This window comes from Geotrypetes seraphini, chromosome 17 (genome assembly GCF_902459505.1).
Source record: "Geotrypetes seraphini chromosome 17, aGeoSer1.1, whole genome shotgun sequence".
In the NCBI taxonomy this organism is placed as follows: Eukaryota; Metazoa; Chordata; class Amphibia; order Gymnophiona; family Dermophiidae; genus Geotrypetes; species Geotrypetes seraphini.
The window spans coordinates 7,762,618-7,787,437 of NC_047100.1; the positions used below are offsets into that span (position 1 = coordinate 7,762,618).

Sequence of the window (24,820 nt, forward strand, 5' to 3'; positions counted from 1 at the left end):
AAGCAGAGGCTTATATCTGTTGCTACATTAGTTGCATCTCAACAGTGGCTGGTCCTTCAGTGACAGCTATCATTGACTAGATCAGAGTCCATTTGATATTTAATACTGAATGAGAATTGATCCCTTTACTGTCAGGGATCAATCTTTGCTAAAGTGCTGTGAATAAACTAAGATTTTTGCACGAAGCCCCATGTATGCAATTGTATGCGCATTACCATAGCTTTGGCACACAGTTTTCTGTTTGCACATTTTTTTTTTTGCATGACAATTCTTTGGTGCATCAGGAATAGAAATAAAATATGTGCTGGGAAACTGGATACTGAATCTCAGTGCACAATCAGTTCTTGGATTTGGTGCATTCTTAGACTTCTACTTGTGATCAGGAACTCTGCAATGACTCATCTGTCCCCCTGTGAGCCAAGGCCCCAAAGAACTGAACTACCATATATACTCGAATATAAGCTGAGATTTATGTGCCCCCCCAAAAAATGGCTCAGCTTATATTTGAGTCAGTGCCCACCTGCCGCCTCCCCCAGACTTGTTACAGACCTCCATTGGGCCTGCCATATGACCTGGTAGGGTGGTCCGGGAGAGGAGGGATCTCTCCTGGCTCCTGTCCTGGCCGACTCTGACAATTTTTTAACCTCACTCCTGCCTCCCCCCACATACCTTTTTAAATCCCGTTGTACCGGGCAGGAGTGAGCTTTTTGCGCTCCTGCCCGCCGCTGAACCCCTCCCTGAATGGCAAACTGGAGTTCTCATGGCCCAGTGGCATATCATGCATGAGCTCCTACCCAGCGCTGAACTACTCGCTGAATGGCTGCCACAGGACTCGTGAGAACTCGCGGCAGCCATTCAGGGAGGGGTATCAGTGTGGGGCAGAAACGCAAAAAGCTCACTCCTGCCTGGTACACCGCTGAATCACCAGGGATTCAAAAAGATATGTGGGAGAAGGTGGGAGGGAGGTAAAAAAAATTGTCAGAATCAGCTGGGACAGGGGACTGGAGGGATCCCTCCTATCCCAGTCCACCAGGTCACCTGCAGGACATCGGGAGAGAGGGGGGTACAGGGTAAGGAGGTGGAGTCTGGCAGGGAGTGAGGGAGCTGGGTGCAGAGCCTGGCAGGGGAAGGAGTGAGGGAGGGGGCAGGGCACATGAATATTAACTTCCCTGTCTTATATTCAAGTCAACCTTTTTTTCTCCTTTTTGGGGGGGAAAAGGGTACCTCATCTTATACTCGGATCAACTTATATTTGAGTATATATGGTATGTATGAAGAAAAGTGAACAGCCTGTAAATTTTGTGCCAGTCAGAAAGAAGAGAAGGAAGAGGAGGCAGTTACCTGGGTATAACTGCAGGTGGAAATTTACAGAGAAAGAAAAACAGCAATAAACAAAATGCTGCCTTTGTAAAACCTTCACAAAGGAAGAGAGATGAAAGCCTAACGGTCGCCAACCGCATGAAGTATTCATTGCCTGGAACAGACACAAAATGATATGGCCGCGAGGTCACGCTATGTAATACAGTCTCATTCATTGACTATTTTGCAGAAGAAAACATGAACGAAAAGGTTTTAGGGAATTATAAGCTTTAATAAGCTTTTTGCCCAGGGAAGTTTCCATAGCAACGCAGGCCATTTAATTCACTGTGTTGTTGGAAATAAACCGAGTGAATACAAGCAAACCCTTAGTTAGCCAGAAATGGGGGTGTAGTGTGACTGAGAACCAAGGTCATTCCAGTGTGCTGAGAGAAAGAGCTTTCTGCACGCGAGGGCAATTCAGTAACAGGGTGCCCACATAGATCCTACATCCTTTATAGAATACTAGCTTTTTAGCCCGTTACATTAACGGGTGCTAGAATAGATGTGTAGACTTAGGCATTTCTTTCTTTCTTTCTGCCCCCTGTCTGTCTGTCTTTTTTTCTTTCTTTCTTTCTCTCTCTCTCTGCCCCCTGTCTGTTTTCCCTTCTCCCTTACTTTTACCTCCCCCATGTCCAGCAGCACCCCTTCCCTGCTCCCCCTGTCCAGCAGTAGCCCTTCTCCGTTCCTTTTACCTCCCCCTGTCCAGTAGTACCCCTTCTCCCTTACCTGCTCACTGTCCAGCATCCGCTAGGCCGGCAGCCTCAGGGCTTTTGCAAGGCTGGTCCGCTTCGCATTATCGAAGTGGGCCGGCCTAGCAAATGCTCCGTGGCTGCCGCCGCTGCTGGTCCAGGAGTGAGAAGGAGAGATGTCGTCAGAAGTCAGCCAGCGTTGGAGATCGGGGCAAGAATGTTGCTAGGGAAACCGCTGAAGGCTCCTACTGCGCATGCAGCAACACGGAGCCACAGATCAGGGATCACGGCCGCACGAAGTTTCAACTGCTCATGCACGCTAAGGGTTTTATTATAGCGGATTAACATAACTGGCTATATAACCTTGTTTAAAAGCAGACTGAAAACCCACCTTTTTTAAAATAGCCTTCAATCCATAACCCTACTCCCCTACTGCCCTCCAACCCAGCCAGCAGATTAACCGTTCCCCTTAACTGTATCTATGACATCCTGTTTATCTGTCTTGTCTGTTTAGATTGTAAGCTCTTTTGAGCAGGGACTGTCTTCTTTGTGACTCTGTACAGCGCTATGTATGTCTGGTAGCGCTATAGAAATAATAGTAGTATTCAGTTATCTCCCGCTGAATATCCACAGTTAATGGCTAGCAGCTAACTAGCTATATCGCTTGACATAGATAGTTTTTTGATTATGGGCCCCACCATCTGAGGTAGTATCTCATAAATAGCAGCTGACCATCAACACTGTCTTTGTTTCGGGTGACATTTGACTGCACTTTTTGCCCAAGTGGTCATAAAACATTAGGTGTAGGAAGTTGTTTGCAAAAGCATAGGAAGCGCCCGATTCTTGAAATGGCGTCTAAAACTTAGGCTCCGAGTAATGTGGTGCCTAGGCGCAATTCTATAAAGGTGCACTTTATAGAATCGTGCCTCGTTATGCCTAAAGTGGGCTTAAGCATCGCTAGGCATCCTAACTTAGGCACTCCATATCTATGCCGGGGTTTTCTCGGCCTAAATGAATACGCCTAAGTCCAAAACAGGTGCCTACATGTAAAACACGCCCACAATCCGCCCCCTAGCCATGCCTCGAAGTGGTAGGCACCTACCAAGTTAGATGCCTGCCATGCAATTAAGTGCAATTCATGTCAATTACAAGTTGTTAATTGTCAATTATCAGTGCCAGTTAAGATTTTTCAATAATTAAGTTAGGCGCCTAACTCTAGGGGTCATTTATAGAATCTGGGCTGAAATGCCAATGGCACATCTCGTATTATGCCAAAAGTGAAAAGAATGGAATTGTCCAAAGATGAATGATGTGCATAAAAATAGTGTCCACAAATTTATCTGTGAATATGCAAATCTTTATTCTTCAAATATCGGCATAGTCCAATCAATGATTCAATGACTCGACACGTACATGTTTCGGCCAACAGGCCTGCCTCAGGAGTCTTGAGAATCACAGAAAAAATTAAATGCTGCGTGAAACGTAGACGCTATTAATATTCCAATAAGATCTGGAAAAATCTGATATGAAGTCTCCTCAGATCTTAAAAACAAATCTTGGCGTCTCACGTGCATAATATATGCACAGATAAGTTTGTGGACACTATTTTTATGCACATCATTCATCTTTGGACAATTCCATTCTTTTCACTTTTGGCATATTTGCTTGTGGTTTGGTTGTTCCCCTGATTTTTATGTACATCTCGTATTATCAAATGAATGTAAGCAGAAAAAAAACACATTTCGTTTTATGTCGTTCGACAATAATGGTACACTCTCTTTGGAAAGAGTGTCAACAGGGTGGAAAGAGGGTGAACTCTCTCTCGACAGGGGAACCGCCACTTATGAGCAAATCTTTGTGCATGTGCAAATAGTGCACCTTCTTTCCATGTAGCGCATGTCTGTTTTATCTTCTTATTTTGTATAGATTTTTAACATTTTATGTATGTAACTCCTTGTAAACCGTTTTAGATAAAAACGGTAGAGAAATTTTTAAAATTTCCATAAACTGTGCACTATTATCAGCAATTGTTAATGAATAAACAAAATTTCTGCAAATGACATGGAAAGAAATGTTTTGGCTGCCCAATTCCTATAAAACGTTAGTAGGATGATCCGAGAATCATCATGGTTGCGGAAATACCTAAACGGATTTGCTTCTTCCCTTGTCTAGGGAACCAGCCTTCCCCTCTGGGATCTGTCGAAGGCTTCAACCTGCCGAAGAAAAAGTGGGAATTTCTGCCCTCCATGCCAACGGGTCGCTGTTCCTGCTCCAGTCTACAGACGCCTAACATGCTCTTCGTCATTGGAGGAGTGGCACATGGCCCCAGCAGCGCTGTAGAGGCTCTGTGTCTTCGAGATGGAGTTTGAAGACAGAAAACAAACACCAACCTTGCTCAGAAGGGGGGGAAAAGGAAAATCTCACCAGTGGAATGGGGCAAATAAGTGCCTGAGGACTGCAGTAAGACAGAGCTAGTGTAGAGCTTTGGAGTGACAGGATGGAACATTTCATCCTAAGTATGTCTAGCACAAAGGGACCGATTTCCACAGACTAAGGAACGTTAATGGAGGAGCGCAGAACTTTGCAGTCTAGAAATAGTTCTTTATAGTCCAGGACCCTTTAATAGCCTGAAGTCCTCTTAGTATGAGAGGCCACAGCCATAAAAAGGGACGTATAGAGCTATAGCTTAGCACTTCTTAGACTCAAGGCCTCTAATAGAGAAGGATAAAAAAAACTCTGTAGTATACGTATGCATAGGAGAGTGAAATAAAGCCGACAGCACTGTCATTGTAGGGGACAGAGCCCCAAAGGCAAGCACCATTTAACAGAAGACGGGTTTGCAAATGACTTTGAACATAGCACCAAGTCCTGCTCCTGAGGATAAGACAGATGAAGAACAGAACTTTCCTATTGTAGTTAATGGAACTAGCCCAGTCAAAGCTGTGCTGATTAGTTTTTTCCTGTTCAAAAACGTTCAGTATTTCAGTCCCTGAAAGCCCTATGTAGAGCATCTATTTTCAATCTTTTTTTTTTTTTCATACTTTCCTCATTTGCTTCACTTATTTGATAGAAGATGTGAATATATATCTTGATTATTGCTCTTGCTCAGGAAAACAGGAGTTTCTTTCAATTCAGTTATGATTAGTTTGGTTACTAAATAAGCCAACTTATTCACCTCTGAACAATCAGGATATCGGAATATATAGGCTATCTAACTAGAAGGTATGGATTCTCCTTATGCCACCTTTGAGCCTACTGTTTGGGGTCATGGCAGCCATTTTGCTGCTCAGAGTAGGATAGGGCAGCAGGGGAAGGGGACTGTGTCTACACTGGACCACAAGGGACCACTTCTGGGTAAGTACCAAAGGTGATGGGGGGCTAGGAGAGCTAGAAGTAGGGGGTAGATTTTCTTGGATACTTGTGGGCAGTGCTTTGATTTGAGGGAAGGGTTTATCATGGGGATCAGATTCAAGGGATGGGAGGGATCTGCTAAGGAGGTTTAGGATCAAATTAGTGAGGTGGGGTGGTTGGTGGTAAGAACCTTTGGCACTGAGTCCACGGCATTGCTACTGGACTCTTAATGTAGTGGTAAGTGTAGCCACCCTATCAGCAATCATGACAGATAGTGTGTGATACCAACCCGTGTGCCAGGTTTCACAGCTGCTCAGTCTTTTCATCTGCCCCATTTCTGAAGGGCAGGGCGCTCGACTGAAGATTCACCTAGAGTGTCACATACCCTTGGGCCTTTTCTGACATTGGCGCATTTGAAAATAATCATGCATGTCCTCGTAATTTGTCATCTTGATTACTGTAATGCCTTTTCTCTGGGTCTTCCCAAGAGGGCAATAATCACAGAGGGTTCAGAACATGACAGAGCAGTAGTCAGGAAATCATGCTAGGAAACTTCTCCCCCCTCCCCATATCACTGTTATTAGTGGAATTGCTCTGGCATTTGGTTGGCAGTAGGATTTTATTTAAGGGCATATATGTAAATATCTTTCAAGAGACTTTTGCTTGAGAAAGAATGTCAACAGATCACTCCCTAATTGTATGAAGTGCACTTAACCAGCACAAGAACCAGGGCTTTTCCAATAGGGGCACAACAGTCTTTAGAATTGTGACATATTGATGATGATCTTGAAACATCAATAGTAAGGTGGAGGGGGGAATGGATCAGGACTTGTGTACTGCCTTTTTGTAGTTACACAGCCACACTCAAAGTGGTTTACAGATATACAGGGCAAAGGAGGATTAAGTGGCTTGCCCAGGGTCACAAGAAGCAGCCCTCACCCCCTCTGCTTTTATCATTTGAACGTTAAGGAAGGAAAAGGATAAGTTTTGGGAGTAGGTGAGTTATTTTTATTGAGGGTTTTAGTATTATTTGTAAATGACTGTTATATATATTTTCTAGTAATTACAATATGTTCTTAATTTGTAATTTGCTTTGATTTACTTTGTTGGCATAAAATGTGGATATGAGATTTAAAAAAACAAAACATTTCTTCATGAAAAATAAGCCTGTATCTTCATCCATATCAAAGGGAAAATCCAAGCCTGTTCCCCTTTCCATAAAGCTGTCTGGTCAACCTTTGTGGACACTACCAAGGGAGAACATCAGATACTGACTAGTGCTGCCCGATTCAGGAAAATAATTTCGATTCGAATCGATTCACCCAAATCGTGAATCGGGCAGCACTAATACTGACACACGATCATTCCACAATTTCCAAACAGCTTATGTGACATAAAAAATCCTCGCCACCCTCAGAGTCAACTTGTACAGGTAAAAGTATCCTGTAACGTTTTGAATTTTTGAATGTCTACTGCTGTATTTAAAATTCCTTCCCACAAGGGTTGGAGCATCTCCTCACATAACTGTAGACCCAATTCTATAAACGGCATCTAAAGAATGCGGTACTTAGTGCATGTAAGTTAGGCATCGTTTATAGAATTGTGCCTAGCAATGCCTAAGTGCATTTAAGCACTAGGAAGCGCCCTAACCTTAGGTGTATCCTATTTATGCCAGGGTTTTTACCAGTGCCTAAGTCCAAAACAGGTGCCTACATGCCAAACGCCCATGATCTGCCACCTAATCACACCTACTTTCTGGTAGGCACCTTGGGCTAGGTACCTGCCGAGTTAAGTGCCTACCATCCAATTAATTTTAATTTAAGCCAATTACGAGGTGCTAATTGCTTGTTATCGGTGCCCATTTGCTTTTTATATGATTAACACCCCCAGGGGAGAGTGTGGCGCAGTGGTTAAAGCTACAGCCTCAGCCCCCTGAGGTTGTGGGTTCAAACCCATGCTGCTCCTTGTGACCCTGGGCAAGTCACTTAATGGCCCCAGGTACATTAGATAGATTGTGAGACCACCCGGACAGACAGGAGAAAATGCTTCAGTACCTGAATAAATTCATGTAAACCGTTGGGAGAACAGTATAGAAAATGGAATAAATAAATAAATTTTACAAAACCTTAGCGTGGTTTTTAGAGCCGGCCAAAGCGGTATCAGCTTTGACGCTCATAGGAATTCTGTGAGCGTCAGAGCTGTTACCACCGCGGCCGGCACTAAAAACCACACGATGGTTTTGTAAGGGGGAGGGGCATGATAAGTTAGGTGCCTAACTTTAGGTGTCTTTTATAATATCTGAGCAAATGCTAAAGGCTGCCAATGAGCACCAATTAACATCAATTTAAGCCAATAATGGGCTGTTAACTCTAATTAATGGTCAATTATTAAATTAAGTTGTGCACACAAGTGCCCTTTTTCTATAACTTGTGTGTCTAAATTTGCACGCTAGGCATCAATTTGGGTGCACAAGTTGATAAAATCTGAGGGAATATGTACTATGATTGTACTGATGTGTTATAAAAACCCACAAACTGCATTCTCTGGGTGAAAGACCCCAAACTTTATTCTGGCACTGGAGAAGCAGAGATGTAATAATAATAATAATTTTATTTCTTATATACCGCTGTACCGTGAGGTTCTAAGCGGTTTACAGTAGAAACAGAAGAAATGCAATAAGTGATATTTTGGGAATTGTTGAATGTAGATCTGATTGTGGTGATTTTATTTTTGAGGGGCGGACCGCCTCGTGCTCCCCTGTAGTATCGGGCTTCTCTCCTGCCTTCCTTCTGGCAATCTAAGCAGGCAGGGCAGTGTGTTGTGGGCAGGTTTAAAGGAAACCTTTGCTTGTTAGGCGATGCATTCTCCAAATTTTTTTTATACCCGGTATCCCAGATATATTACCAGAAAAAAATTACCAACTTATTTTGTTATAGACAGAGAAACTTGTATTTAGTGGCATTTTAGAAAGGACGTACAAATCAGAATTGAAATGTCCAGGATGAGACAAGACAGGTTCTGCTAGTATTTTAAAAGAAGATCTGCTGACATAGAGCCTGTTGTTAGATACATCCAAGAATGGATACACTTCTCCCTCTGTATTTGTGGTTTCGATTATTCACGGTTTTTAGCTTGCTGGCTCCTCCCCCCAAATTACGTAAGCTTGCATAGAGAAATCGCTGATTCCAAGCGTTTACAGAGAAAATCGCTGATTCCCGGCACTTTCTGCACCATGTTTTGCCTCTCCTTCTGGAACAGTCCAGGTCTCCCACCATGTTATTCGCGGTTTCACTATATTCACGATGGTTTTTAATAGAAAACAGCGACTAACATATGAAAAAGTTATTCACGGTTTTTCTGTATTTTTGCGGTTCTGTTAATCCCTTATCACAGCGAATACGGAGGGAGAAGTGTATTTATATACCAATTACACACAACAGGAGCATCAAGAAAAATAGTGGAACATATAGACAAACATGATTTAATGGGACAGAGTCAGCATGGATTCAGTCGGGTGAGATCTTGCCTCACCAATTTGCTTTACTTCTTTGAAGGTATGAATAAACATGTGGATAAAGGTGAGCTGGTTGATGTACTGTACCTAGGTTTTCAGAAAGCTTTTGACAAAGTGCTTCCTATGCTACGACTCTTTAATTTTCTCAGGAGCCTCTCATCAACGGAGGTTGTCTTAAGCATTTTTTCCTTATCTGTCACGGTGAGCTCGCAGTCTATCTAACGTTCCTGGGCCAACGGATGATTAGGTGGCTTGAACTCACGACCTCAGGTTGCCAAGGCGGTAGCTCTAATCACTAGGCCAATCTTTCCTGTTGCTGAATATCGACTCTGACCACCACAGCACTTGCTGGTTAGTGCCGGAGTAGTCCATGGGCAGAAGAGCCACAAGTTATCTGGGCGCTGCCGATATTCAGTATTTAGCAGTAGTTCCAAGACAGATACCCAGTTAATTTAGGATGGCAAAAAGGCTGTGCTAGCACTGAATACACTGATATATAACACATAGGGGTCTTTTTAATAATGGCAAATACTGGCTTTTCTGCGCCCTTGTGCCGGTTTTTACCGCACACTAAAGCTGTAAAAATGACCGCACACTGCAGCTGTAAAAATGGCCTTTTCTATTTTTTTTGTATTAATGGCCATGTGCTAATGATACCACGAGAGCACGGCCATTAAAAAGAAACACATTCTGTAGGCAGTTAAGGCTCATGGCGCTATTCCTGACGCTATGTACTTAACGCATGGTAATGTAGCTGCGTCAACTGATTAGCACAGGAATTACCACTCTCTGCCCTCAACCAGGTCTCCCTCAGAAAAAAACAAAAATTTTTTTTAACACGCAGCTAGTGCACGCACGTTTGGCACTTACCACAGGATCTCATGGTATGCCATTTTAAGCCCCATTAGCGACTCACGCTGCTTTGTAAAAGGGGCTCTAACCGCATAACAGATACCCAGCCATACATACCCAGATAATCAGTGCCATTACTTGGACATGACCCAACACTGAGTATCAGGGAATATAGACGGTGGTGCTTACAATCAAAATGGTTTTAGACAGAAGCCGCTCTAACCACTGGGCCACTCCTCATGGCTTATGTTGCTAACTCCCCCCCTTAGTGTGAAGAGTTTCAGTAACCAGAGCTGAGATTGTGATGTCATAATGCCTTGTTCCACCAGTAAGAGTCAACCTCATTAGTGATGTCACAATAGCTTGATTGTAAAGGTCTTGATGTACCACTTTTTCTGTGTGGTTGCAATCAAAGCGGTTTACATATTCTAGACAGGTACTTCTTTTGTACGTAGGGCAATGAAGTGTTAAGTGACTTGCCCCAAGTCACAAGGAGCTGCAGTGGGAGTCAAACTCACAACCTCTGGGTGCCGAGGCAATTGCTCTAACCACTAGGCCACTCCTCTACTCATTGACTGACTATTTACCCATGAAATGGATTTGACCGCCTATTACTAATTCAGATGATCTGTTATTAAGACAATTGCTATTTTGATTTTTTTTAAATATTTAACCATCAGAGGGCAAAATAATTTGGGATGACAGCCCATGAAGCTAGATTTAAGTTTTAGTCAAAAAAACATATTTTTAAAAAAAGTATCATGCCCACAGGTCAATTTCCTTATATAATTTGGAAATCAGTGCATCGTTTGCCTATGAACTTAAACCCCTTTTCAAAGCTGCAGTAGCGATGCTGCCGTGGTACATGTACCGAAGCTCATATGAATTGAATGGGCTTTGGCGCATTTACCAAATCAGCACCGCTATCAGGAAAGAAAAAAATGTGCAAATATTATTATACAGGCAAACAAAACCTTATGCAAAAAAAAAAAAAATGCTCTCTAAGTTTTGAAATTTAAATCCTATATTTAGGAAGCGTACAGGTTTTACAGAGCTTTCTGCAGAAGGTTTGGTTTGTGTGATTTTTCTGTCTGTGCGATTATTTTTCCATATGCTATGTTATAAACCAGTGGTCTCAAACTCAAACCCTTTACAGAGCCACATTTGGGATTTGTAGGTACTTAGAGGGCCTCAGAAAAAATAGTTAATGTCTTATTAAAGAAATGATAATTTTGCATGAGGTAAAACTCTTTAGAGTTTATAAATCTTTCTTTTTAGCTAAGTCTTAATAATAATATTGTAATTTATAGAGACATATGATCAAGAAACTGTTTTATTTTACTTTTATGATTATGATAAACATACCGAGGGCCTCAAAATAGTATCTGGCGGGCTGCAGGTGGTTCCCTGGGCCGCGAGTTTGAGACCACTGTTATAAACTGTGCAAGGAAATCAACCTATAGGCTTTTTGCCCTCTCCTGGGAAAATTGATCCAGCCCTTATATAGGCTAGGAGCAAAATCTAAAATTTGTAATTGATTTTTTTTGTAAATAATTATTTTCTCATTCTGTGTCCATAGGAAAAATCATTTATAAATCAGCCGCTTGAAAATGTTAGCAGCATGGAGACGCCCAGCCCATGAGCCACTTATCTTTACAAAGGGCCTTAAAGCAGCACAGATTTTGTGAGCCAGCCTATAATTTTTCTCCTCTAGAACAGTCAATATGTTTATACAGAATCCATAATATATTTATAAGTAATTTTACATCATAGCTTGATGCCAAATTGTAAGTATATAAATACACTTAACAAAAACATACACCCCCACACACACATACAATATTCAGTTGTGGACACTCTTTGTACAAAAAAAAAAAAGAGAAAGGCAGAACAGTTTTAACATATAAATTGCAACGCTATGTTTTACGTCTCTTCAGGAAGGCACAACTAATATTTTCCGATTACTAGACAATTGTCTATAAAACAGATTCAGGCCAAAAGAGACAATCTGAGACTGTCACGTGTTCAAGTGCCACTTTCCAAGGCTTTGGAAATTCAGTCAGAGATGGCTTTGGAAATTCAGTCAGAGATGGCTTGGGAAGCTCAGTCAGAGATGGCTTTGAACTTCTGCAAGTGCTAGAGCTGCTGCTGGAAGAACTGACATTTTCGCACAGTGGCGTCAAAACCTCTGGAAGTTCAATGGGAGGTGGTTTCGAGTATTTGCAGCTACTGCTGGTAGAGCTGACATCTTTGCACAGTGTCTTCAAAACCCTCTGAACTTCAGTCAGAGGTGATTTGAGGCTTTTGCAGCCGTTGGTAGAGTTGGTCTCCGGTAGTGTATCACAAGCTTTTCGAAGGTCAGACGAAGATGATTTGGGACTTTTGATGTTGTCGGTAGCATCGACATCCTTCCATGATTTTTGAAGCTCTGGCAAAGATGATTTTGAACATTCACTGCTACTGGTGGAGCTGACATCTCTGGGGACAGGGACCTGTTTGACTGCCAGGAATTTCTGTGGACGCTCTTCAGGAAGGACATTTTTATAACTGTACCGATAGGTTGTACTTGCTGTACAATGTGGTAAAGACAGTTGAGGGATACGGGGAACCAACAGCTGTGGAATCCGTAGGTTACTGATGGGGTCCCTAGCAACTTCCTCCTGTTTCAAGAAGTCTATGCGATAGGTACTGACAAGAGGCCTCGACTGCCTTAATTCATCTTGAATAGGGATCCAGTCAAACAAATTCTCTGAACTTCTCTTGGGAAATCTTCGCTTTCCTAAACCCTTGAAAAAGTATAATCTTATTTTAATAACATCCTTTGTTCTTGACTGTTTGCAAATAACTTAATACCTATTTGAACTTCCCATATGGTAACTTCTTCAATTCCTATAGCAAGTAGCCCACGGTCACAGTTGCTACACCCAAAAATGTGCCCAATATATTGTTCAACAAAAATCAAATATCGGATCCTATATTAAAATATATATATATATTCATTCCAGCATAGCAGATGCCCACCTTAAAGCAGAGATGATTTAATATCTAGTCAGCAGGCATTTAGATTCTGTATGCAAAAAAATATGCAAATAAATTCATAACCCCAGTGGGCACGACGCTGTAATCAAATCATTTCTCTGTGTAGAAATGGAGCTGCCTTTGCGTTTATGAAATGAAGATGAGGTAGACAATTATATTAACAATTAAAATGATGAAGAGATCTGCATAAAAAAAGCACTGAGAAGATTAACTTTAAACCTTTCCTCGCTTCTGTCTTGTCCTCTCAAGTAAACTCACCCCCTCATGGTTATTTGATTATACAGAGTGTTTGCACTAATGAGAGGATGTGTAGCTTAATTTTCTAAAATGAACAGAGCAATTTTAATTTCTACGAAACAGCAAGCATGTTTCAACTTACAGGTGCAGAAACGGTGGGAAACATAAAACGATTATCATGCCTCGTGAATACATGTTTCATTGGCGTTTCCTTTAAAACAATGTAAGAGAAGGCAATGATAAAGTGATTTGCATGTGACTTCATTTTCTCAGCATTAAAGGACTGACATAATCTTCATCAACACCTGGAAACAAGATGCTTTAGCAGCTACCACTCCAACCGCAGGGGTTTACTGAAAAAACACCATGAACATCTTCTCTCGCACCAAGCAGCATCATGGGGTAAAGACCTAGAACAATTGCTTTCGCCCACTACTTATGAGGAATTTAGGAAATGTCTGAAAACACACCTGTTCCTAAAGTATCTAGACAACTGATCCTCTCTTCTCTCTCCCCTCTATAGCAATTAACTTGTTCTATTGATCACTCTCTCCTCAAAAATGGATTTCCTGTCCTATTAACCCTCTTTCTTCCTCCCCTCTTAAAGTCAATCAATTTGTACCTTTGCTTAATCTTTGTAAACCGCATAGAACTTCACGGTATTGCGGTATATAAGCTGTTATTATTATTATTATTATTTTAAGTTAGGTTACTATCAGAAATGGAATTCTAAAAATAATTAAGGATGGGTTGATGTGTTCAGTCCCTTCTCCACTCCTTCTTTGGCTTACCCTGATGTTTGCAGGGACATGACGAACATCAATGACATTCCCTCGCATGTCGTTAAACAAAAAGGAACAGAAAAATCACAATTTTGTGTTAGTTTTGTTTGGCAATAATAGTGTATACATCTGTGAACCGTTACATATGTGTTCACTCTTCAAATGGTGCAACCCTACCCCCCTTTGCAAAGACGAAGCCCTTTCAATGACATAGCTCCCTAGGGGCCTGATTCTACATATAGTGCTGATAAAATCAGTGCTGACTAGAACGGCGCTTAGTTTGATTCTATAAAAAGCATGCGTACCTTAGAGAATCACTCTTAGCGCCAGTGCGTGTCATTAACTCAGTGCGTGTCATTAACTTTTAGGCTAAGGAAAACCAGGCCTAAAGACCAGCGCCAAAGTTGTGTGCGGATCAGGTGTATTATGTAACAGTGTGATTAACTTTTAGGAACGCCCACGATCCGCCCATGTTCGTCCCCGGTCACACCGCCTTTTCAGATCCGCTCACTAGAACTGACACGCACCACCACTTTATAGAAGGCGCCTACAGAGTTGTGCACATAACTTTTAATTAGTATCAGTTATGAAGTGTTTATTGCCAGTTATTGACACCAACTGATCTTGTTAAACAAGTGATTTGTGCACTGATTTGTGTGTAGAACTTATGCTGCTATATACAGAACTTGGGGGGTGAGCAAATGCCTGGAATAGAAAACCCCAAAGAAAACATTCCTTGAAATGACAGAAAATAAACATTTCCTGGCTGCCCATCCCTAACAATAATCTGCAAAATGTGATCTAATAGGTAGATTCGTTGAACACCTGAATTCTGATCCCTTGAAACTATCATTCCCATCTCTCATAAGAGTAAAATATAAGACAATTTACTGTAATTCACTGAACTACCAAACTCTGGAATCTTCTGCCCGTGGAGATCTGTACAACCACTATGTACGCTGTGTTTCGAAAAATGCCTGAAAACACGACTATTGCAGAAATCCTGGCCAAGAATTTAGTACGACCCTAATTCTGCACTGTAACACTGTCTCTATGATGTATAACCCAACATGTTAGATGCCATATTAGAAATTTAACCTGATTTTAACTGTATATTTTATGCCTATCCTATCAAATAAATGTTAATGTAACCCACCTCAAACTCCACTCTGGAGGATTGGCAAGATATAAGACCACATATAACGTAACATAGGGTTACCATATTTGTAGTACTAAAAAAAGAGGACATGTGGCCCCGCCCCATTCCACCCAGCCACGCCCACCCTACCACAGCCCTGCCCCTACACCAACATTCTCTCCTTCCCTGAGCTCGGGGCCGCATCTGGAAGAAATCCGAGCATGCGTGGATGCGGCACGATGACACGCTTTTGGCAAACTGTAATTTTGATCACACTTTCACAAAACTCACCTTCATCCGCTGGAGAAACACTCGCGGAGGTTGTGGCTTGGCCTCATGCCGATATTCCTGCTTGAAATCATTTCTAATTCTGGTTCTGAAATCCCCATAGAAACCAGTGGGATGCTGCAAAGAACCGTTGAGGAAAAAGTCAGCTACAAAAATGTTACTTTCATCTCTTCTTTACCTCTCAACCATTGTACATCATTTTACATTTCCGAATACTCTTCTTACTGACTTACAAGTGCATTCACTCTGCAGCCCCTCAATATCTGTCTTCTATGCTCATCCCCATACTTAGTCAATATCCGATGGTTTGACTTCCTCTGCCCAAAGAAAGCTTCCTACTGTACATTGTTCTTCTATGGTGCAATCTTGAAATGGAGCATACATGTTTCTGACCTTGTGGCTGCCTCATAACTAAAGACCTAGCACTGCACTGTTTGTGGATGAACTATCCAACAGGCAATGTATCCAAATGGATAGGATCATGGACGAGGAGAATCTGCGGGATCCCCGCCAACATGGATTTACTAAGGGGAGATCGTGCCAATCCAACCTGATCGGCTTCTTTGACTGGGTGACGAGGAAGCTGGATGTTGGTGAGTCCATGGACATCGTCTACCTTGATTTCAGCAAAGCATTTGATAGCGTGCCACACCGCAGGTTGCTGAACAAGATGAGTTCTTTAGGTTTGGGCGACACTTTAACTAAATGGGTTGGGAACTGGCTTGGAGGTAGGCTTCAGAGGGTGATGGTGAATGGCACTCCCTCCGAGATGTCTGAGGTGATAAGTGGAGTGCCACAGGGCTCCGTCCTGGGCCCGATCTTGTTCAACATCTATATAAGAGACCTGACAGAAGGGCTTCGAGGTAAAATAACATTGTTTGCCGATGATGCCAAACTGTGCAATTTAGTGAGCAAAAGCACAACAGACAAAAAAGCAATGACAGACGATATGGTGCAAGACTTACTTCTGCTGGAGCACTGGTCTAGGTCCTGGCAACTCAGTTTCAATGCCAAAAAATGCAAAGTCATGCACCTGGGAAGCCAGAATCCATGCAAGATCTACACCCTAAATGGCGAGATCCTGACAAGAACTGTAGCAGAAAGAGACTTGGGAGTGATTGTCAGGGAAGACATGAAGTCGGCAAACCAAGTGGAGAAAGCTTCATCCAAAGCAAGGCAAATCATAGGTTGCATACGCAGGAGTTTCATCAGCCGTAAACCTGAAGTCATTATGCCACTGTATAGATCCATGGTGAGACCGCACCTGGAGTACTGTGTGCAATTCTGGAGGCCGCATTACCGCAAGGATGTGCTGAGACTGGAGTCGGTCCAGAGGATGGCCACCAGGATGGTCTCGGGACTCAGGGAGCTCCAGTACGAGGAGCGGTTGGGGAATTTGCAGCTCTACTCACTCGAGGAGTGTCGAGAGAGGGGACATATGATCGAGACATTCAAATATCTCACGGGCCGCATCAAGGTGGAAGAAGATATCTTCTTCTTCAAGGGTCCCGCGGCAACAAGGGGGCATTCGTGGAAAATCAGGGGCGGGAAACTGCACAGTGACACTAGGAAGTTCTTCTTCACTGAAAGGGTGGTTGATCGCTGGAATAGTCTTCCACTTCGGGTTATTGAGGCCACCAGTGTGGCGGATTTTAAGGCCAGATGGGATAGACATGTGGGATCTATCTGCAAAGATAGATAGCGAGGATCACTGGAGTGGGCAGACTTGATGGGCCGTGGCCCTTATCTGCCGTCTATTTCTATGTTTCTATGTGTTACATTTCGCTAGCTCCATTCTGGTTATCGCGTAATTCAACAAGTACTTTTAATTTTTGATTCACCCTTTTACTTAATTTTTGGGGAGATTCTAATAAAAGGAATGATATGATGGGTAAAAGTATTTGACGGTGAGTGGGAGTTAAGAGTTGAAATCAGCTTCAAAAAAGTGGACTTTTAGCTTGGATTTGAATACTGCTAGAGATGGAGCATGGCAAGAAAGAAGGGACAATTTGGAGTTGGCATTGAAGAAGGGTACAGAAAAGAGGGACTTGCCCGATGAACGGAGTTCAAGGGGGGGAGATAAGTGAGGAGAGATATTGAGGGGCTATAGAGTGAATGCACTTGTAAGTCAGTAAGAAGAGTTTGAACTGTATTCAGAAATGGATGGGGAGCCAACAAAGTGACTTGAGAAGAGGGGTAAAGTGAGCGTGGCAGCTCTCGTAGAATATGAGTCATGAAGCAGCATTTTGAATGAATTGAAGGGAGAGAGATGGTTGAGTGGAAGACTTGAGAGAAGTATGTTGCAGTAGTCTAAGCGAGAGGTGATGAGTGTGGATAAGGGTTTTGGTAAAATGCTTGGAGAGGTTGGATATTGGTAATATTAAAGAGGAAGAAGTGCCAGCTTTTAGCGGTTTGTTGTTTCTGAGCAGAAGAGAGAGGAGTCAAAGATTACCCCAAGGTTGCGAGGGAGGAGGACAGTGTTATCCACAGAAATAGAGAATGGCAGGGGAGTGAGGAGGGTTTAAGTGGAAAGATAAGAAGTTTGGTTTTAGCCATATTCAGTTTTAGATGGCGATGAGACATCCAAGCAGCAATGTCCGACAGGCAGGCTGAGCCTTGGGCCTGAATTCTTGTAGAGATGTCTGGTGTGGAAAGGTAGATCTGGGAGTCATCAGCATAGAGGTGATATTGAAAATCATGGGAGGAGATCAGTGTACTAAGAGAGCAGGTATATATGGAGGAGATGGCCCAAGACAGAGCTTTGAGGTAAACCGAAAGACAGTGGGACAGCAGCGGAGGAGGATACACTGAAAGTACGATGGGAGAGATAGGAAGAAAACCAGGAGAGAACAGAAGCCTGGAATCCCAGCAAGAACAACGTATCGAGGAGTAGGTGGTGATCAACAGTATCAAAGGCAGCAGACAGATTGAGAAGGATGAGGATAGAGACCATTGTGTCTGGCCAGGAACAGGTGATTTAGCAAAATATTGACTTTAGCAAAATATTGGAACTTCTTCCACAGTTTCCGCTGGCTCCCAATCATTTCACGGATGTTTTCTCTTGTTAAGTATTATTCCAGTTTAATAGAGATAAGTTATTTCCTGCAGATGTGGCAGGTAGACAGAAAAGTGGGGCATTTTTCATGGAAAGGGTAGAAGATGCATGGAATGGCCAATTGCTGGAAGTGGTTGAGTAACAAAATTCAGGAAAGCCTGGGATGGGCACAGATAATTCCTCACAATGAAGGGAAAGAAAACCTAGAGTTCTGCAAAAGGAAGACAATTAAGCAGATTAGAGGGGGTGTAATGGCTGGTATCTGCCTTCATAGTCTATGTTTCTAGGCTAAAGTCTGGCAGGTTGGAGACATCCTTACCCAGGTTCCTGTAACATCACCAGACATCACCACAGAACCCCCACCAGAGAATAAAATCCTCCAAACCCTTCCTTCATTATCTTATGCGCTCCATTCTCTGATATGCTGACAGAGCACTGTTTATGCTGTTGCTTAGTTACCAGCCTCAAGGGGTGTGGCTACAAATGTCACTGATTTATGTTATCATCAAGTTGGTCTCATTAACATATGAAGAATAAGTTGGCCATTTTCTACTTTTGTTCTGTTGAAGTGAAGAAGTTACTGGGTTTTTCGTTTTCTTTTCTTTGCATTTAGATATCATATTAGAGAATAAAAATACAACAATAAACATTAGCTTCAAAATTCAATTTATAGATTTTCTTTATATCTATATATATGTAGACGGCAACTGGTTTTGGCGTTTTTGTGTGTGTACCTGGCAACAGTCTAGGCATGTATGGAGTGCAGAGTAGGGTGAACAAGAGAAAATATGCATGAAAAGACTGGGAAAATGGATATGGAGTGGGAGAGACCATTAGATAGGGGATAGAGACCTTTTTGTAGCTTAACAACCAAAATCAAAGGGTGAACCGTCAAAAGCATGCAGGACAGGACAAATGCACATCGCCCTTTTACTTCCCGTTTCTGCTCTGAAGGGGGGGGGTTGGAGGGATTCACTGGCGCTCTCTTTCAGGTGGGAACCCCCCCCACTACACTTACAACTCCCTCTGCTGCCCTATACTTTCCCGTTTACGATCTGAGGGAGGGTGGGGGGGACCCCCCCCTTCACTCACCTTCTCGTTTAGGGTGTGTGTGCAAGCTTTGCCGACACACTCTTTAAAAGATTGCCGCAACCCCCCCCCCCCCCAATATACTTACAATTATGCCCCAACAATTCCATTTTCATGCATGCACTTGTCTGTGCGTGCATTTGACGTAGCGGAATTGTTGGGGCGCAATTGTCCAGCGCACTACTCTCGGTGTACCAAATCAAAGTGGTTTACGTACAGGTACTTCAAGCATTTTACCTATCTGTCCCGGTGGTCTCACAATCTAACTAATGTACCTGAATGCAACCCATTCCTTTCTCCTTTCTCCATACATGACCACATCACCTAACATAAGTATCAGAGGTTGGAAATGCTGAAGGTTCCCTTTCATGGAAGGTTGCGCCAAAGTGAAAGGAGGTACCTCACTGGGTTTACTGGGTGGTAGGGTGAGAGAGACCACTTGTTGAGGATGGGTGGCGGTTGATAGAGGCAGGGAAAAAAGGTTAGGGGCGAAGGGTACATGAATACAGGTCTTTCCAATTGAAATTGATTTTTAAAAAACCAGCCCCAGGACAGAACCCTGAAGCATTTAGCTAAACACCCTTGTTTCCTCGGAGTGAGAAGGAGGCTACTGCCCTTCCCATAAAACTGACCTCGCAACAACCCAATTGCTGTATATAATATAGGTTTATTAGCAATAGACAAAAGTCAGCCTACATGGAACAACAAACAGTACAGCACATTGAGCCAATGGATAAAATACAAAATGGCCTACTCTGATATATATCCATCGTAAAGTCTAAGGCAACTCTGTTTCCTACCACCCTCTGTTGTCTATTCTAGATCAGTTTCTAATATAGTCCACCACCATGGGATCCACTCCGAGGCTGCTTGGTTTGTTTATGAGAGTCATATCTAGGGTGGTTTTAAACATTTGCTGAATTCCAAGTGCATCACATTTAGCACATGCCCTTGATCTAATTTTCTAGTCACTCAATCAAACTTGATTTCTTCCTTTGACTAGGGGATTATACAATGTATGGCTTCCTAGACTGACACTGTCCAACTTCCGAGATGGAGCAGGCTGAGGACAAGCCCCCAAGGATGAAGGCAGGACTAAAATTACGGTAGTTTAGTGATAGGCAAGAGTAGTAATAAAGGGAATTCATTCCGAGAAAGGGAAAGCATGAGAGGAATTCCTCAAGGTTTCATTCCAGGGTGGTTCTATTCAATATCTTAGATTTCCTACTATCTCACTATGGGGCTCATTTTCAAAACAGAAAGATGTCCAAAAAAACGGCATAAAGTTGTACTTGGACATTTTTCTCAATACAACAACCAAGTTGCCATTTTCAAAACTGACTTTCTAGACATTTTACTAGGCTTTTTGTCTATAGTATGTCTAAATCTCAGTGGGGTGTGTTGGAGGTGTATTATATGGGTGAGATTTGGGCAGGCTTAGTACTTGGACTTTTGCAGTGATAATCAAACTTTTTATAAAACATCCAGAGCATGATTTGGACATTTGGGGCTAGACCTGTTTTAAAAATGAATAAGGGCCAAAAAGATGCCCAAACTGACCAGATGGGATTAAGACATGGCTTCCCCATACTCCCCCAGTGGTCACTGACCCTCTCCCCCTTCCCAAAGATATGAAAGAAACAGTACTTTCCAGCCTGTGTTACAGCATCAGATGGCCACACGGAGACATTTTAGCAGAGCAGAGGAGCATTCTAGGGGGTACTGCAGTGAGCATCACTTTAAAAAGGCCCAGGATATCACCATAACCTGCTTATATTATATGGTAAGCTCTCCAAACCCCTCCTAAACCTACTGTACCTACATAAAGATGACACCTGGGGGGAGATCTAAGATGGCGGCAGCTCCATGATGGCGTCTCTGAGGGTGACTCGTCAAAACTGTGCCGGACATTGGCGCGCTGACAATCATGCCCCGACATTTGCACGCAGACAAATGTGCGCCGCTGCTCTGACCGCTCTGAGGGGGGGGGGGGACCCCTACTACACTTACAACTCCTCATGCTCCCGTTTGGGGGGGGAGGAGGAAGAAGGGACCAAGGCTTAAAGTGAAATTTTCCATTAAAACCTAGGTCATCCAGTCCACTGTACGCCTTTACTGGCTAATTCCTTGAGATCTAGAGATCTTTATTTAATACAGATTTTCTTCCCATATGTAGAGAAAAAGGTTATTGGCCTTTTTAAGTATTTTATAAACATGCCTAGAAAGTTATCAACCTGAATTTCAAAACATCAAATCCAGACCATAAAAAGCACAAATAATGCCTGAAAAGAGTGTGTGCATTATCTTGGACTGTGAAGATAAAGCTAGAAAAGGAATTAGCACTGGTTTGGAACTAGCAGTGCAATAAACTCCCTGCTTATAGATTTTTTTGAAGCAATACAAAAGGCCAAGATGACATTACTGTAATTTATTTTGGTAATTAATGAGGCTAACATGAAAGAAGGCCGAGGAAGATAACAAAAATGCTCTGGAGGTGTAGTTTACTAACAGATGTGTAAGATGCATTCAAGCTGATCCAGAATTAGAACCTAATTATTAGCAGGTACACCTTAATAAGTGTTGATGTATTACAAATCCAAGAAAAGTTCTGGAAAAAAACAACAACAGAAATGGGAAACTTTTTGGTAAGAAATGCAAACAAGGCTTTCACTATATTTCTGACTTTCAGCTCCTTCTCTTCCCTCTGCCCGAGTCTACCTTCCAAAGGTGCCAAGCCAACATTTCAAAACAACTGGGGGTGCCAAGCACAACAGATGACCACTCCCAGGCCACAGTAAAGGAGTTTGCTCAATATCAGGGGTACTGAGCACCCACAGAGCTCAAAAGATGGTATATCAAAAATAAAAAAACATAAATATCAACCTCTCACCCCTTCTAACATGAATCCCCCACTCTTCGGTCCTTTCACCCATAACCTGTCTATCTCAGCTCCTACTCCCTCCTCCTATCTCAACATCTCATTTCTTCCCCTTGATCCTGTCTAGCTTTCTCTGGCAGTATACAAGTGTGCGGGAGGACAAAGTGGTGCAGTATGTATGCAAGTACATGCATTTCTGTATGCAAGTACATGCATTGCAGTTCTGTGCAATTAGGAGCTGAAGAAGCCTTCTAAGGAGGCACTGAAGACTGGAGGAGTACAATTGGGAGAGGAAGACTGTTCGGGGCAGACTAAAGTATATATAAAGGAGGGGCATAAAGTGTACGCATGGATACCAACTCTGTATAATTAGGGATGGGGGAAAATCTGCTTTGGAGGTACTGAAGATTAGACCATGATAATTTATTGTGTGTGTGGTGGGGGGGGGGAGACTCTGGTCCGATAACCACAGTATAATTTGTGTGTAGGTGGGAGGGAGATAGAACATAGGTTTCAGGGTAAGTATAATTGGGGTCAAGGAGAGGAGAGGCCTGCTTGGAAAGCATGGTCTGATTCGGTGAAGGCGTTTCTTATGTTCTTATTGGATACGGATAAACAGGTCTTCATCGGGGAACACCTGGCTTGGCCTCCGCGTGTGCGGGTCACCGGACTGGATGGACCAATGGTCTGATTCGGTGAAGGCGTTTCTTGTTCTTATGGGAGAAGCTTTCTAGACCAGTGGTTCCCAATCCTGTCCCGGAGGACCACTAAGCCAATCGGGTTTTCAGGCTAGCCCTAATGAATATGCATGAGAGAGATTTGCATATAATGGAAGTGAGAGGCATGCAAATCTGCTCCATGCATATTCATTAGGGCTATCCTGAAAACCCGATTGGCCTTGTGGTCCTCCAGGACAGGGTTGGGAACCACTGTTCTAGACAGTGAAGTAATAATGTGTGTGTACCGGGAGAATATACTTTGTGTTAGAACAGGGGTAGGCAATTCCGGACCTTGAGAGCCAGAGCCAGGTCAGATTTTCAAGATATCCATTATGCAAGAGATAGATTTGCATCTCAAGGAGGCAGTGCATGCAAATCCATCTCATACATATTCATGGTGGAGATCCTGAAAACCTGACCTGGCTCCAGCTCTCAAGGACAGGAATTGCCTACCCCTGTGTTAGGGTTACCATATTTTACAAAGGAAAACACTGGACATATAACCTTGCCCTGTTCCACCCAACCCCAGCCGGTTCTGTCTCCAGCCCCACCCAGCTCCGCCCCCAGCAAGCCTCCTCTCTTCTGTGACAAGCTCCGGTCGTGTCTGGAAGATGTGCAGATGTGTGTGACGTGCATGCTCAGGTGCCCTCCATATGTGGCCGGAATTAATCGGGGCTTTCCAAACCTGGAGAAATGCTGGGTTTTGAAAAGCCCGTCCGCTCTAAAAAGAGTACATGTCTGGGTTTTCCTGGATGTCTGGTAACCCTATTGTATGTGTAATTTCCAGGTGCCAGTAATGCATGCCAGTGATTGGGGAGTTTTTGTTTTGTTTTTTTTTTTGGGGGGGGGGGGGGGGGTAGCTGGTACTATATAATTTGTGTGCAATGGGGGGGAGTTCTCTTCTTCTGGGAGGAACTCAGGCTAAAGCAGATGCTTTGTGTATTTTAATTTTGTGGTTAACCGTTATGTGTTGTTAATAAGATTATATGATAAATGGATGGAAAAAATGGTGTTACAATTAGTACTATTATGGGGGCGGGCTCTGACTTAGCCCAGTGTTCTTCAACTGCCAGTCCACAAAATAATGTATTTTATTTCTGCAGATCCATAGGTGTCAAAAGGTTGAAGAACACTGGCTTAGATTGTGAGCCCATCTGGGACAGAGAGGGAAGTTTTTCTTAATGTGCCTTATGTTGATATTTATATTCCAGTATTTGTAATCTGCTCAGAAGTGTGGATGTTTTACTACTTGGGATCTAGCTAGGTACTTGGATTGGCCACTGTTGGAAAGAGGCTACTGGGCTTGTGACAACTCTTATATCTCAGAAAGATATTTGTTCTCCCTATTTTCCCCATTACCTGATTATTTAGGGTCAAATTTATATTATAGAATTAACTAAATCTTTAATCTTAAGCATGACACGTTCGATATTACAATTCTGGCTACTTTGATACCCCCACGATAGTGAAAACCGAAGCAGTACAATTTTGGGCCGACAGAACCAAGTTTTTATATCTGTATATTTTGGGGGGGAGGCGAGGGCTCTGGAACGTTTGGGATCTCTTTCCGGAGGTGCTGAACGAGTAGCAGGAGTGTGCGGAGGCGCTCGTGCCAGCGAGAGCGAGGCGGCGAATCTCTTGGGCGCCGAGCGCGCGCGCGAGGTTCTCCTGGGAAGGACGAAGAGCTCGGCACGAGCCGTCCTCGCGCCGCGCGTCAGCAACCTCCCGCGCGCCAGCTCCCGCCCGCGACGCTTCCCGCCCAAACGGCAGCGCGGCGCTGGCTAGGTGGTAAAAGCGGACTAGGCGGCCGAGCTATAACGCCCTCTCCAG

At 43.1% G+C, this 24,820-nt stretch overlaps 3 protein-coding genes across 9 annotated transcripts in view; 2 read left to right on the forward strand and 1 right to left on the reverse strand.

Moving 5' to 3' along the window:
• KLHDC8B (kelch domain containing 8B) overlaps positions 1-7,323 on the forward strand; it is an 80,932-nt gene extending 73,609 nt beyond the window's left edge. For both annotated transcript variants that reach the window (XM_033926127.1, XM_033926126.1), the window contains exon 6: positions 4,221-7,323. In XM_033926127.1, the coding sequence (XP_033782018.1) occupies positions 4,221-4,417 (197 nt within the window). In that variant the 3' untranslated portion in view covers positions 4,418-7,323. The remainder of the gene's footprint in view (positions 1-4,220) is intronic.
• Positions 7,324-11,343: 4,020 nt separating this feature from the next.
• The window catches only part of IHO1 (interactor of HORMAD1 1), a 54,032-nt gene continuing 40,555 nt past the window's right edge, over positions 11,344-24,820 (forward strand). Inside the window, exon 1 of one of the 4 annotated variants that reach the window (XM_033926791.1) lies at positions 11,344-11,449. In XM_033926791.1, coding sequence (XP_033782682.1) covers positions 11,376-11,449 — 74 coding nt within the window. In that variant the 5' untranslated portion in view covers positions 11,344-11,375. Of the gene's footprint in view, positions 11,450-23,616; positions 23,761-24,540 lie in introns of those variants that run through there. The other 3 variants (XM_033926794.1, XM_033926789.1, XM_033926792.1) reach the window with 3 other exon arrangements.
• C17H3orf84 (chromosome 17 C3orf84 homolog) lies at positions 11,656-24,557 on the reverse strand. 3 transcript variants are annotated; one of them, XM_033926798.1, is made up of 4 exons: positions 24,350-24,557; positions 15,253-15,366; positions 13,184-13,252; positions 11,656-12,551 (listed from the first exon to the last, which is right to left on the reverse strand). In XM_033926798.1, the coding sequence occupies exons 2-4, from the start codon at positions 15,256-15,258 to the stop codon at positions 11,742-11,744; spliced, it is 885 nt and encodes a 294-aa protein (XP_033782689.1). In that variant the 5' UTR covers positions 15,259-15,366; positions 24,350-24,557; the 3' UTR covers positions 11,656-11,741. The 3 variants fall into 3 exon arrangements, with proteins under 3 accessions (XP_033782689.1, XP_033782687.1, XP_033782688.1); XM_033926796.1 differs by lacking the exon at positions 24,350-24,557 and adding an exon at positions 21,216-21,369; XM_033926797.1 differs by lacking the exons at positions 15,253-15,366; positions 24,350-24,557 and adding an exon at positions 13,833-14,025.

Coding starts and splice junctions, on each gene's coding strand:
- C17H3orf84 (XM_033926796.1), bottom strand. CDS start 21,332: ATGTCGGGGCATGATTGTCAGCGCGCCAATGTCCGGCACAGTTTTGAC. Junction 15,367..21,215: donor CCCCCAGGTGTCATCTTTAT/GTAGGTACAGTA, acceptor GGTTCTTTGCAG/CATCCCACTGGTTTCTATGG. Junction 13,253..15,252: donor TGTTTCTCCAGCGGATGAAG/GTGAGTTTTGTG, acceptor ATTGTTTTAAAG/GAAACGCCAATGAAACATGT.